We start from the raw sequence: 13,894 nt of genomic DNA on the forward strand, positions 1-13,894 counted from the left end.
TCAGAGAGGCCGCACAGCATCCGCCTTTCCTGTGCTGGCTGGGAAATGGGCGGGGGGCAGAACACACCCAGGGATGGAGATGGGATGGGGATAGAGAAGAGGATGAGCATGAGGATGAGGATGGAGCTTGCGATGGGGACAGGGATGAGGATGCTCCTCTTTCCAGTGCAAAGCACTGCCCATCCCATGAGAGAAACCAAATGATCAGCCCAGATCCCTGCTCCCAGGGCTGTTTGGGTGGAGCTGCTGGCTTTGGCTAACCTTCCCATTGCCTTGGAGCACCCTCACTATCCTGCACCCCTCTCAGAGCCTCCTCACTCCCACCCATCCCACCCCCAGCCTCTGCCACGTGCATTCCACTTCACTGTCTGCAAGCAGCAGTATCACACTCTGCCCCTCAATCAGAGGATGAAACCCTGTCATCCCTCTTACCCTGTTCCCAGCCTTCATCCCTGGATGCTGAGAAGTATCATGCTACAGGAATGGGTCCCTTCCTGCAGGTGACACTAGTGGGGGTGGCAGGGAAGGGGCCACCTCAAGGAGTGTGGGGGCAGGATGGATGCATGGAGTGAGACTTTGTTATCCCCCTCCACATGTGCAGGCTCTCATGGCACGGGATGCACAATGACACACTTCCCAAATTTGCCTGCTCCTTGCCAAGTGCATTACTTAATGCAGAGAAGCTGTGGGCGGTCAAATCCCTTCCCTATGAGCAATGGGGCAGTGAGCGGTGCAGCAGGTCCCCATGGGGCTGCTCTCCCACCTGCTGCAGGTGCCAGCACACAACTTGCTGCGAGCAGCACTGCTCCCATCCATCCCTTCCTTGCCAGGGGTTTGTTGCAAGCAGCAAAGTGGGAGTGCTGGGAGGAACCACAAACTCCCAAACACTCAGTGCAGAAAATATCCATGAGGTCAGCCCGCTCCTCCTGCTGCTATTGCAAAATACTGTGGGGGCTCTTCAGTGCAAGGTGCAGATGCAGAATTGGCCGTGGAACCACGTGTGTCTCGCATGTTGTCTGAAATGCACATGTGTGGATGCAGATTCCCTGCCCAGGTGATAACTATTGTGTGCAAACAATGGGATTGAAGCAGATGACTGCCTGATCCCTGTGCCACAGTGCCCAGGACCTGGTGAGGGCAGGGCCACAGGGAAAGGTTGTGGGGTCAGTGGTGGGAGGGTGGGGATGTGGGAGCAGTATCCTCTACTGTGCTCCTCTGGGACAAGGAGGAGAATGGTCTCAGTATTGGCTGGGAGGGAGAGGGGCAGAGGAGCATCAGCATAAGGTGTTGCTGGGGCTGTGCTGATTGCCCCAGGGCTGCTGCTAAGGTTGGAGGGCTGCAAAGCTGTCCTGTGCTCTATGTGCTTGCCTTTATGGCAAAGCAAAGTCATGTACTTGGGGCTGCAGAGAGCTCAATGCGAGGAAACCTCCCTGTGCCATGAGGCTGCGCTGGGCTGTGTGTGCCTAGCACAGGGCGAGCAGACTCAGCTCAGTTTGAGCAAAGGCAATGCAGCCTGCCCACTGCTGCTAAAGGATGGTGAGCTCTGTGCTGTGTCCAATGCATGGGAGCTGTTCAAACCCTTTTATATCAGTGCACACTTGGGCTCAGTGTTCAGCCTGGGCAGTGTGAGGCCATGGTGTGGCATCTCTATAGAAACCCCACATTTGTTGGCAGCACAGCAAGCTGCTGCTGGCCCTCCTGCTCTTAAGAGAGAGTGAGAGAAAAGGTTTCAACCCTGCAGCCTTTTGAGGATGGTTTGTTCCCAGCTTCACCCGGTGCTCAGTGATGGGTGCTGTCTTGAAGGTAAACCCGGAGCCTCTGTAGCAGAACGCTTCTGATCACTTGATGTGGATGGAGACGTCTTCCATCAACACCTTCAGGAACTCATGTGCAGGTGAGTGCCGCCAGGACTTTGGTGCTATGTATGTGTGAGCTTAAACCTTCTCCGTGTGGGTACTCTAAGCTGAGTGCTGAGCATGGGTGAAAGAACAACTCAGGGTCTGCAGCTACGTGTGCTGGGTGATGCTGAGCTGTTTCCCAGCCCCATTCTCTGGGCAGGAATCACAGCTGCTCCATGTCCAGCCTGGATTTTGTAGCCTTGCTTTTTCCCAGAGGATGAGGCGTGTTGCTTGAAAGCTCTGCTCTGCTCCTCCACGTGGTGCTGAGCAGAGCCTGAGGCTCGCGCTGCATGCAGACACAAAGATGCATACGTTACTTGGAGTGCTGCCCGGGAACATGGAAAGCAGATGTTGGGCTGCGACCCGGGATGAGCCGCGCTCCTGGTTGGTGGGATGGAGCTTGGCAGGGAGTTGTGTCTGGAGATGCAAACAGTGCTGAAGGGGCTGTGCTGGGGGCTGCTGACTGCTGTTCTGGAGCGGGCTGAACCCTGGGTATTTTGTCCGTGTTTCCAGATGAGGGTTTCTTTGCTTTGCCTTCAACAAGGGAGTGTTTCTGCCAAAGGTTTTGTTGCATCTTAGTGGAACATGTGCCAATGGAGCTGTGGAGGTAATGTGGTAGATGCAGCAGTGACCGATCTCTATGTGTGTGGAGTTCATCTAATTGCTGTTATCATCTATGGCAAGATGGGGCTGTTCCAAAATGGGACTGGGTGAACCCAGCCCATCCCACACCTCCTTTGTGAGCACTGGGTATCCCAGAGCTCCTGTGGGATATGGAGCATGACATTGGTGATGTGGTTTTAGGAGCATCCTTTGGTCCTTCCCAGTGTACCCTATGAAGCAGGGAGAATCTGGGAAGCTGGGACAGACCTTCAGATCCATATGAGCTTCAGATCCAATGGAAGGACTCCATGGGCTGGGCACTGAGTTCTCTGACCCCAGCAACGGGGTGGCAGGAGCTGCCTGACTCTGTCATAGAACCATAGAACAGTTGGAGTGGGAAGGGAAGCCACCTGGTCCCACCCCATGCACTGAGCAGGGACACCCACAGCTCCATCAGTGCTCACAGCCCAACCCCTGACCTTGGCTGGCTGCAGGGATGGGGCACCACTGCTTCTCTGGGCAGCCTGTGCCACTGCCTGACTGCCTGTAGCATGAACAGTAAGGGTATTTTCTTCATATCCAGTCTGAATCTCTACTCTTGTCCCCTTATCCTACCAAGACTCTGTCCCCTTCTTTCCTACAGCCCCCTGAGATACCAAAAGGCAAAATAAGTCAATACGTATTTACAGCAAAAACTGGAAGTGCACGGCTGAAGGGAGGCTGCAAAAAGTTGCTCTCAAGGAGGCGTGGAGCAGCGCCGTTGGGAAGGAAAACCACTCAGTTCTGGAGCAGCTTCCCTTTCTTCTCACTCACACGTCACACATCACAGTCCCCTTCCTCAGCTATATTTGGCCACCCATCCGCACAGCACTTCCTTTAGTGCCCAGCCTTTGCTGGCCCACCCGCTGCCGGCCCCATCCCATCCCAGGCCATGCGCTTCCGCAGGGTGCGCCAGGACTGCTCCCTTTACAGGAGGATTAATGCACGAACTCGGTATTCCTGTCCCCAAGGCTGCCTGCTGGATGCTGAACATTCCCGCATCGCATTTCCAGCGTGTCATGGCCTCACAGCATCTTCCTGCTCGGAGCAGACTCTATTTTGGCACGGGGTCACATTGCACGCTGCGCCCAGAACAGTGCACGGAGGGGGAGGTGTGTGTAGGGTTGGGCTGCATTTGGGGCCAGGGGTTCCCCGCTGCAGCAGGAGCACCTCAGGACGGGCAGGGAGGGGTTCTCCTTTGCTAAGGAGAATCTGATGACAGAAAGCAAACAAACAGTGCTGTTTTTTTCCACTTTGAGGGCTCATCCTCTGCTCTCTTGGCTGATCAGATGCACGGTGGATGCTTTCCAGTAGGTGCTGACTTTTCTCCAAAAAGCAGATTTCTTCCAGCAGAATAGTTAGAGCTGCAGCTTTCCTCCTCCCAGCTCACATCCAGCTGCTCCAGCTCGTTACTGCTGCTGAGATCGGATGGTGCCCGCTCGGAATGCTTTGGTCCGAGCATCTTTTTCCATGCATAGCGATAAAAGGGTGGGCCCTTAGAGCAGGAAAGCACAAGACTTTGTGAAGTCTCCATGCTGAGTTATACCTAAAGCTGAACAAACAGCCCTGAGCCTGCACTGAGCCTCCAGCTCAGCAATGCCACAATGTGCTTGCAGGCCCAGGGTTTGCCTTGTGGAAGGGAAATACTGGCTGACCTCTCGCTTGGCAAAATTCCTTCTGGCCACAGCTGGAAGTGGGGATTTGAAAGTGAAGGAAGGAACTTGTGCTTGCAGAAGTGGGCTGTCCTGCAGCAAGAGGGGGTGTGCTGCAAGCTCATAGAGTTGGAAAGGACCCATAAGGATCATCGAGTCCAGCTCCTGGATGGACACAGGACCACCCAAAAATCAGACCACATGTCCGAAAGAATAGCAGAATATAGAGATCATATATCTGAGCTCAGTGCAGTCCTTCCCCAGACAGTTTCAAGGCTGGCTGGGCAGGAAAGAGAGGAGAAGGTATGGATGGAGGTTTTGCCTCCCCACACAGGAGCATGATCTGTATCTCCACAGATACAGGAGCCTGTTGGTGATGGATTTATATGCTGACACCTGGACCAGAAGATAAATAGCCTGCAGGTCTGCAACCCTGTGTGATGGCAGGACCCGTGGCAGCTGTCTGCATAGTTGTGTTGTAGTGTGTCTTAGCAAAGGGAAAGTATGTGGCATCCCTGAGTGACCCCCTGCCTCTGTGGGAATGCTGCTGGGGCTGCAGATGACAATAGAGGGAGGGAAGTGCAGGAAGGAGGGAAGCAGGAGCCTGGAGCATCCTCCTGCCCAGCAACACTCCAGTTAACACTGCCTCCTCCAAGGGGGCTTTTGGAGCACTGTTGGGCATGGCAGGGGCTGGATCCCCTCGCTGTGTGATGGCCTGCATTGCTGTGTTTGCTTTGGTGTTGCCTGAGCACAGCCGGGAGCTGGTCTTGGGGAGCAAGGAGGGAGGATTACTCTACTCTTCCCTGTGCAGCAGGGTTTTGGTTTGGTGTTTTTGTTTTGGTTTGGCTGCAGGGCTGTGCAACACAGGATCATAGAATCATAGAATGGCTATAAAAGGACCATGACGATGGTCCACTTTCAACCCCCCTGCTATGTGCAGGGTCACCAACCATTAGATCAGACTGCCCAGAGCCACATCCAGCCTGGCCTTGAATGCCTCCAGGGTTGGGGCATCCACAAGGATCCCATCCACTGGGATCACCAGTCTGATGTCTGCAGGGGGCTGCAATTTGCTTCTGGTGAGAGTGCACTCCAGGGGGATGCACACAGCCCTCAGCACAGCCCTGAGCTCAGCCTGCAGTCCCAGGCTCAAGCCAGGAACCATGACATTGTTCCATCCCTGTGACACATCCTGGGCTGAAAGGTTCCCCTCTGCTGAAGCCCTGAACCTGAGAGCAGTTCCCCTGCAGAGCTGTGGGAAGAAGATGAACTTTTGACTCTTTCTGAGTAATGCTGGGAGCTGCTATCCCTCCTGAACCACACTGCCAGCCTGCTTTCTCTCCCTTCGCTTCTGTGAGTTCATCTGACCCCAAATCCAGCAAACCCAGCCCTTGCTGTGTGCTTTAACCACCGCCTGTGGGGTTTGTAGTGCTTGCTGAAGCCTGGATGTGCTGGGAGGGGAATGGAGGTCACTATATTGCAGCATCCCCAAAGCAAACTGCCTGTGGAAAAGAGGCATGGTGACAGCAGGAAGCCCGGTGTTTGCTGTCCAAATATCAGCCAGATTGTTTGGGGACGGTCTTCAAAGAGCTTCATTGCCAGGAACAGGGCATGGTCACAGGGAGTGCGCTTCACTCCTTGCCATCATGTGTCCCAGTGCTGTCCCAGTGCTGTCACCGCTGGGTGACACTGCCAGCCAGAGCGTATGGGAGGGAGCCACAGCATTCCAGTGGGATTAACCCAGGGGAACATGAGAAAGCATAACCCCACATGGCTTGAAAGCTGCTCACCCTGGTATGTATGGTGGCATTTCCAGCAGACCTGCCATAGGAGTGTCCCATGCCTGGGCCATGACGTGGTTGCTGGAGAGCTCTGAAAGCTTTGCCTCTGTGCAGACTGCAGCGTGCATGTGGGTCTGTGCGTGGAATGGCATCTCCCTGACTTCCCTGGCAATGCTTGGATGGGTGAAGCTACACGCCTTGCTTTGCTTTTTGCACGATCCAGCTCAATGCAAAGCTGGCTGAGCTGCTCTGTTGTTGTGAGGGATGGGAGGTTTGCAAGAGCCATCACAGGAGCTGCACTACAACAACACCCCCTGGCAGCTCAATGCTGAGGTCACAGTCATGGTGTAGCTCAGACTTCAGGGTTCTTAGGACTACATTTATTTACAAACACATGAAGCTTTGTGGCTTTTATCTCAGGGTAGAACTGTCCATAGGGCTCCCACGGGGGTTGCTCAGGTATACAGTTTGGCTGCAGAGGGTTTGCTTTTATGGCCAGGTCATTTAAAAACATCAGAATTGCAATGAGTGAATGAAGACTGCAGTGTACAAACCCCATCCTGCTGTGCTGGGGTTTGTAGATGAGGTGTGAGGTGTGAGGTGGGGCAATGCAGGGTGCAGGGGAAGGTGGAAGATGTGGGGATGTGGTGCTGGCTGCACCCCTTCCCCACCATGAGCATCTATGCCTTAATGAAGTACAGTGGTTGAATGGATTCCTGCTCTGCTTCCTGGTCTGTGTGATGTGTTTGTCTTTTCAAAATAGACAAGATTTCCATGGCTGATAGATTTCTGTGGATGCCAAGCTTTGCTTGGCTTTGGTTGCTGCTGCAAGCCATGCAGCAGCCACGCTCCCACCCAGGCACTGTGCATGCTCACAGATCTCTGCAGGGCGCTTCCATCCCTTTGCACTGCAAGAGCTTCTTGGTAGGCTGTGCATCTCAAGAAGATGCTGTGTGGTAGCCTGGGGTTACAGCATGGGAAGGATGGAAGTTCAAGCAAGAAAATGCTGGAGGTTATTTGCTGATTGCTTAGGGCTGCAAAGGGTTAAATCTGCCGTGCTCATAGTGCTGTGGAAGTTGAGCAATCTTGTCTTTATTACAGAAACTCAGACTGGGAATTAGGAAGGAGACTCCAGCCAGCCAGGGAGCTTTCCCAGAGCTTTGGAGCCTGAGTGCTGACTCCAAGTGGAGGGGCCTCTGGAACACAAAAGGAGAGCAGGCTGGGCTGTTGAACCACCCCGAAGCTCTGCGTGGCTCCTGTTGCAGAGCTGTGTGTCCCCCAAGTGTGGGGCTCATAGAGCACCCATTGTTTCCAGCACCGCTTCCTCCTCTGCAGTGATGGAAGCAGCAGTGCCCATTTCTCATCACCTCCCTCCTTGTGGCCATAGATCTGAAGCCCCCACCCGAAGATGCTCAGAGCATAAGATCTGCCAAAGCAGTGGCCTATGGCTGGATAATGGGGATGGGGAGGGCTCCTTCACCAAAGCCCTTATTCCTTGGAGAGCTGGAGGTTTCATATTCATTTGGGTTGGGTTTTCGGAGGCAATCAGGGTTTAAAGATCCATCCCCACTTTGTCCCAGGGCTGCTCTCTTGCTGCTGCTGCTGCCATGGGGGGCACGAGAATGGGGCTTTTATTTCCCGTTTTTGTGCAAAGCTTGTCCTGAAGTGACTTCAGGGCTGTGCACTGCCCTGCAGGAGGAAATGTGGCAGCTTTCCAAGCACACTTGGAAGGGCTGTTTTCCCCTTGGTGCTGGGTGGGTGAGGTGGGGAAACGCCTGTGAGCTGCACCGTATGAGGGTGCTGATGGGAACCTCGAGCTGCTGCATCAGGGCTGGTCCTGCCTGGCATTGTACGGAGCAGACATCAGCTTTCCAGTCTTTCCTGGCAGTTCTGCAGCAGCAAATGAACTGCCTGTGCAGGACAGGCTGTTCTCCAGTGCTTTGGGATAAGCATCCTGCTGGGGCTGTGAGGGTTAGTAGGCTCATCCTTAGCAAACCTGGGGAGATCTCTGTGTCTTCGCCATGATGAGATGAAGAAGATCTCTGTGTGTTGTATCTGCAGCTGTTCCTATGCCTGGCTGCTTCAGGGCTGGTCCAGGACCAGGTGTGAGTCCTGTGCATCTCAAGGCTCTGCTTCTCTGCCATGAGGGCCTCTTGGGGACAAATGATGGCAGCGGGGGGACAGAAAGCATTGGAGAGTCAGATGCAGATCCACATGTGAACATCTTGTCCTCTATGTCCTGCTTTGTCCTGCGCTGTGGAGCACAGGCCATTGCGTCTCCAAGGGGAAAAAAATGCCCAGAAATTCCATAGACCCTTCAATGTCGTTTCTGTTCTGCAGCGAGACCAAAAAAGCTCCCTTTGTGCAAGGGCTGAAAGAAATAGCCCAGTCCCACAGCCTTCCCAAAGCCTTAATGTCAACTATTTGCCTCTTTGTACTTGCACATCAACAAGCATTCTCCTGCCTGTGCACTCCAGCTGCTCGCAGCTCGGTGTGCTTGGGCATGCTGGAAACGTGGGCCAGGAGACTGGGAGGATGCAGTGCCTGCTGGCTGCAGCAACTCTGCTTTCTGGTGCTAATATCCCACTGACAGTCCTTTGGATCTCACTGCTATTTACTGCTAGACAGTTTGCCCCATGGTTCAGCCACGCACCCAAAGTCCATTGGACGCAATGGTTGGGCACCCACCAGCTCCTAGAAGAAAGGAACAGAGCTCCTGTGATGCAGTTTGGTTTTCCTGGGGTGTCCTTTGTTCCCAGTCCCCATCCTGTTGTTCCCTTCCTCCTCCAGACCTATCGGAGCCCCTGATCATCTCTTTCCATCTCAGTCACACAGCTTCTCCGTTCTGATGCTCGGGGAGGAGTTTGGGTTGGAAGGACTTCATGGCCAATTTCAAAGAGTGAAGTCAGATGAATGAATAAAGGGTGGTTTTGTTGCTCTTATCCTTTCATCAGCTTTGTTTGGGTTCCAGCAGTTCTTTCTGCAGCTGCTGCTCCATCTGGCTTCTCTCTGAGGGGTCACATTAAGATCCTGCTGAAGATGAGTGAGTTGCTGTTGAGTTGTATAGGGCTGAAGCTGATGTCTGGCAAAGGAGCACTAGTTTCTCTCTGTGTCGTTTAAATGGAGAGCTGAAGTATCTTTGGAGAGGAACCCATAAGGCAGGAAATTGCCATCCCCTGGTGATGCAGGCTGAGCTAAAGGGCTGTAAAACATAGCAGGAAGGTGTGCCTGATGGGGTCTGTTGGCGTTCCTGAAGGGGTGGAGGTGATCCCCACCCTGAGACATGGGGAAGATGAAGGGATGGGCACAGCATTGGAACAATGGCACTGAGCAGCAGGACTACAGAGATCGAGGTTTGCTCAGGTGCTGGGCATTTACCAGCCCATCAATGACTTCTTCCAGGGGGAAATCTGATACAAAGGGGATGTCTTCCCAATCCCACATAGAGATAAATGGGAAAGCCTTGCTGTTACAGTAAGCTTTGGTTTAACACTTGCTGGCAAAAGAGCCAGAGCACAGACAGATGAAAACAAGATGCTCATCCCATTAGGGAAAACAGCTGCTGATGTCTTCTCAATTCAGACAAGCATTTAGTGCTATGCTTCAAAAACAACATGACCTCCACCCCACACGCTCTGCAGGTGAAACCCTTACCACCAGCATTGGTTGCTGCAGGGAGACATGTGTGTGTGTCCCCATGTGCACAGTGACTCCCATGTGGCATCTGCTCCCTTCCCCATCCACTCTTTGGATGGGGGTTACTGTACCCTGGCCCCAAATGTGGGAACCACACTGCTAAAGCTAAATGAATGGGAAGCAGAGCCTGGGGGCCTGTCAGCAGGGGCTGGCTTGGAAGTAAATGAAAGAAGAGAGGGGAAAAATAGTTAATTACTGCGAGCTTCTAAAAACACAAAATAGCCGCTTTTTATCTCATAGAATTCCCTTTGCAGGGTGTAATTCCATTTCCCCCCCTCCCTCCCTGCTTTCACGGCGCGCTCCGGCTGCTGTCAGAACAGCCTGATTTACACCACAGCTCTGGCTGTTGCTCAGGCGGGTCCCTCTAAATATAATGGTGTGAAAGCTGTCCCTCTGCCAGCAGTGCCTGCACGAGCTGCAGTGTGGAGCAGCATTGGGTGCTTTGTGGCTCGCACGTCTTTCAACAAGAGCAGCCCTCCCTCCTTCCCCTTGGGAAACTTGTTCTCTTAATGCACTGAATGACTCAACCCATTGACTTGACGTGCCTTGCTGGTGGCATCTGAGGATTGGGGAGGGTCTGAATGGATGGACTGAGCAACACCTAGTGTGTGTTTGATGCGCTGGTTAATGAAGGCAAGGTGTACTCCAACCACCCCCATGGCCAAGAAATTGCTCCCTGTTTAAAACTGGTCATACATCCCAACTCTCATCACTTGAGTCCCAGACCCTGGACTTACATTTCAAGGGGAAAAAGTTAAGCTAACACGAGGTGTTTTTCCAGCCCCGTTCCAGGTATTACATCCTTTGGGGCCCTCTTTGGAAGCCATCCAGGTAGGGGATATTTTGGCTTTCTGTTCTGGAGTTGAGACTTTCAGTTTAAATACCTAAAGTTTAATGCTATCAGGGTGAGTGCTGGCCCAAGCACTGGGCAGCATCCAGCTGGCAGGGGGTGCAGGGGAGGTGCCCGGTGCCCCTGACCCTTTGGTCTCATAATTGGCATTTTTAGTCATTTTATGACCTTCTTTGCTCAGATTACATCTATCTGATCAGCACTGGTTGGGTGCTTGGAGCTGCTGAGTTTGCATGTGTTTGTGGTTGGTGGGACACAGCTGGAGATGGGATGGGATGTGATGGAAGCCCTGTGGGTTGGAAAGCCCGCTGCATTGGCTGCATGCTGCTGTGGAGCCAGGCTGGCACTGGGACAGAGAGGAGCCCCGGAGCTCTTCCCCTGCTCCATCCTCCTTCTGTAAGCCCATGAACTGTGCTGGCCACTCCCCAATGGAAACACTGAGCTTGGGGCAAAGGGTTGCAACTTCCAAGTGCTGCATCATATTGGACATTGAAGGGATACGGACCATCCTGGCTTGTCAAAACAAACACATCATATTCACACAGTGTGTGCCACCCTCTGACAGCCCATAGCTTAGAACCAGGCTGAGTCTGACACATCATTCCCAGCTGCAGAGTGGAGTGTGTGCAGCATAGGTACAGAACAGCAGAACATTATAACAACAGCATTTCACTCAGACTATTTCAGGCTTTTTTTTTGAGTATGGAAAATTTTCCTGCTGCCACGTCAGGCTGCTCCTATTTATAAGAGCCTGTGGGGCTGCTCGGGGCCCGGCCGGGGGTGTGGGGCTCATCCCCACCACACAGAGCACTGCAGGATGCAGCTTGGGGCAGGACCATTAAAATGCACTTTCCCCCTTTCCCTTCCCTATGGTTTTGGCAGAGGATAACCCGAGGCAGCTCACTTTAAATGCTCTCACTTCTCAGAGCTCCGAGCTGCTTTAATATGTACCAGCAGGGCTCGAGGGAAGTGCACTCAGCTCTGTTCTCTACCATCCTCATCTCTGAGCACCCAACCTCATCTTAACACTTCTAAGGATGGGGCACCCAGAGCTTCTTTGGGCATCCTCTTCTGCTGACTCACCACCTCACCAGTAAAGATTTTTTTCCTAACATCTAATCTAAATCTCCCCTCTTCTAGTTGAAAGCCATTTCCCCTTGTCCTATCACTATCAGACTGTGTAAAAAAAATCTTCATGAGAAGACCTGCTGTGACCCCCAGCTATTTCTACAGCCATAGCTGTAAGCCCAGTGTAGCCTCCATCTCCTTGGTGTCAATGGAGGCACCCTTCACTGCAAGCATCCATACCCCACTGGAGGCATCTTTCATTGAGGCATCCTTCACCAGAAGCATCCTCCATTGGAAGCATCCTTCACTGGATGCACCCTTCATGGAGACACCCTTCCTCCCCAGGATGGAGGAAGCCAGGAGGTCCCAGCTGTGTCCATGCTCTCACCATGTCTCTTTTTTTTGGCTTCCAGAGCACTCAGAGCCCTCAGCCAACGTGGGTCTGCCCAGCCACCTGCTCCAGTGCCACCTGTCCCAGTGCCACCGTGCGTACCCTGCATACACCACACACACGACCCCGGTGGTGAAGATGCTCGTGGAGCAGGATGAGAGCAGAAGGACCATGACCAGCTGTCCAACAGCCACTGAGCGGAGCATGGCATCGCCAGGAGCTGCTGCTGCAGGGATGTTCTCAGTGCCATCCACAGTGAGCGGAGGCAGCAGTTATGAAGATATGGAGAGCTCCATGGGGAAGGCAGTGCCCGGGAGCAGATTGCAGTCACCAAATGTTTACAGCAGGGTTATCTTTGCCAGAAAGGCTCCGCTGCGCGTGGCACCGTGCAGCAAGAAGAAATGAGCCCCATGCAGCTGAGAACAAACAGAACAAGGAGAATCTCCACCTGTTTCCCAAGTGTATTAAACTACAGGTGTAAACAGCACTCTCAGCTTTTGGAGCCTTTCCCTCAAAGCCTCGTTGGAATGAAAGATAAGCACAGATGCTGCTTTTTGCAATCGTCTGCTTCCAGCTCTGGACAAAACTCAGCCCTACAGCCAGGCAGTGCCCACAGCTGGTGCAGGGCAGGGCAGGATGGAGATGTGGATGCCTTTGTGCCCACGCAGCCCAGCACACAGAGCCCTGTTCTCTGCTCCTCTGCAGCTCATCCCCCTGCTTGCACTGCAGCTTTGCATGCCTCTGGTGGGGGCTGGGATGGGGACAACATCCCTGGGGGGCTCTGTGCATCCATGTCTGCATCCCAGTGAGATGTGGGGCTGCTGTGCAGAAGATGCAACGAGCAAATCTGTGCACCACTCTCATCTTGGGGCACAGACCAGAAGGGAGCAGGGCTGGCTGCTGACATTGAGGACTTGTCTTTGCACATACCACATGTATGTATGTATATACTTTCATACATGTCTATACTTTCATGCACAAGTGAACCAAAAGCAAAGCAGTTGCGAGGCTGAGTGTGCAGCAGGTGGATGAGCCACTTTCCTTTCTCACTCACAGCTGATGTTGTCTCTGTTGACAGAGATGCTGAGGTCAGAAGTGCAATGTGAGATGTGCTGTGTGTTGCTGCCCAGATCTTTCTGTATTCATGCTTCAGCAGCTCCATCTCTGCAGCAGTGACCGATGTTTTGATACCAGGCATGTCAAAGCTGCTGGAAAAATGCTCTGAGGGAGCAGCTTCCTGCAGCGCTATGGCTGGAGGTAGGAAAGCATCGAGGGACTTAATGGTTTTATAGTTGGAAATGCATTGTGTCTTCAGCAAAGGGGGAAGGTTTCCCTCTCTATCAGTGAAGGAGTTGGGATAAACTGGGGACAGGTGAATAAACAAGTTGTGAAAAGCACTTGTAAGGAGGAAAATGAAAAGAGAAACTGAGCTGGCTTTGGTAATTCACCTGATGGGCAATCCTGACTTTTCTGTTGTCCAGGGGCCACCCTGGAGCTGCAGTTTCTCAGCACAGATTTCAGCTTGTTCTGCCCACTCACAGTAATAAAGTTTTCTGAGGGCTCTATTTAGCTCCGGGTGAAACCCATGGGTGCTATTTTGGAGCCTCATCGTGTGATGTCAGAGAGCCCAGGGCTGCAATGTGCAGGTGGTGAGCAGCGTGATCCAGTCGTGATGTCTGCCAGGCTGAAACCCATCAGGTGATGTGACCTGGGTGGGCAGGGGCTGGCTGCACAGTGCCCCACACCCATCACTTCCCTGGGGTCCTTTGGGGATGGCCACACACAGGACAGCAGCAGGGCGTTAGATGCAGCACAAGGGAACTCTGGGGGTGTGAAATGGGAGGAGGTCTGGGGTGATGTGAAATTGACCCCCCCCCCTTTTGCTGTCAGCAGACCCAGCAGCACCCACTTCATTA

The 13,894-nt window shown here is 53.2% G+C and overlaps 1 protein-coding gene and 1 long non-coding RNA gene across 16 annotated transcripts in view; one reads left to right on the forward strand and one right to left on the reverse strand.

Moving 5' to 3' along the window:
- TEKT3 (tektin 3) overlaps positions 1-13,894 on the forward strand; it is a 46,221-nt gene that overhangs the window by 4,901 nt on the left and 27,426 nt on the right. For 6 of the 15 annotated variants that reach the window (XM_085522449.1, XM_085522446.1, XM_085522452.1 and 3 more), the window contains 2 exons: positions 1,804-1,894; positions 12,001-12,913. The exons of 1 other annotated variant lie outside the window; for it this stretch is intronic. In XM_085522449.1, the coding sequence (XP_085378575.1) occupies positions 12,615-12,913 (299 nt within the window). In that variant the 5' untranslated portion in view covers positions 1,804-1,894; positions 12,001-12,614. 8 more of the 15 variants (XM_085522454.1, XM_085522456.1, XM_085522453.1 and 5 more) reach the window with 5 other exon arrangements.
- Positions 1,741-2,853, reverse strand: LOC146757316 (uncharacterized). Its single transcript, XR_014936629.1, has 2 exons — positions 2,769-2,853; positions 1,741-2,184 (listed from the first exon to the last, which is right to left on the reverse strand). It is a non-coding gene; the product is annotated as an uncharacterized LOC146757316 (long non-coding RNA).

This window comes from Coturnix japonica, chromosome 23 (assembly GCF_054131305.1).
Source record: "Coturnix japonica strain WE chromosome 23, WE-NBRP24, whole genome shotgun sequence".
Taxonomy (NCBI): domain Eukaryota; kingdom Metazoa; phylum Chordata; class Aves; order Galliformes; family Phasianidae; genus Coturnix; species Coturnix japonica.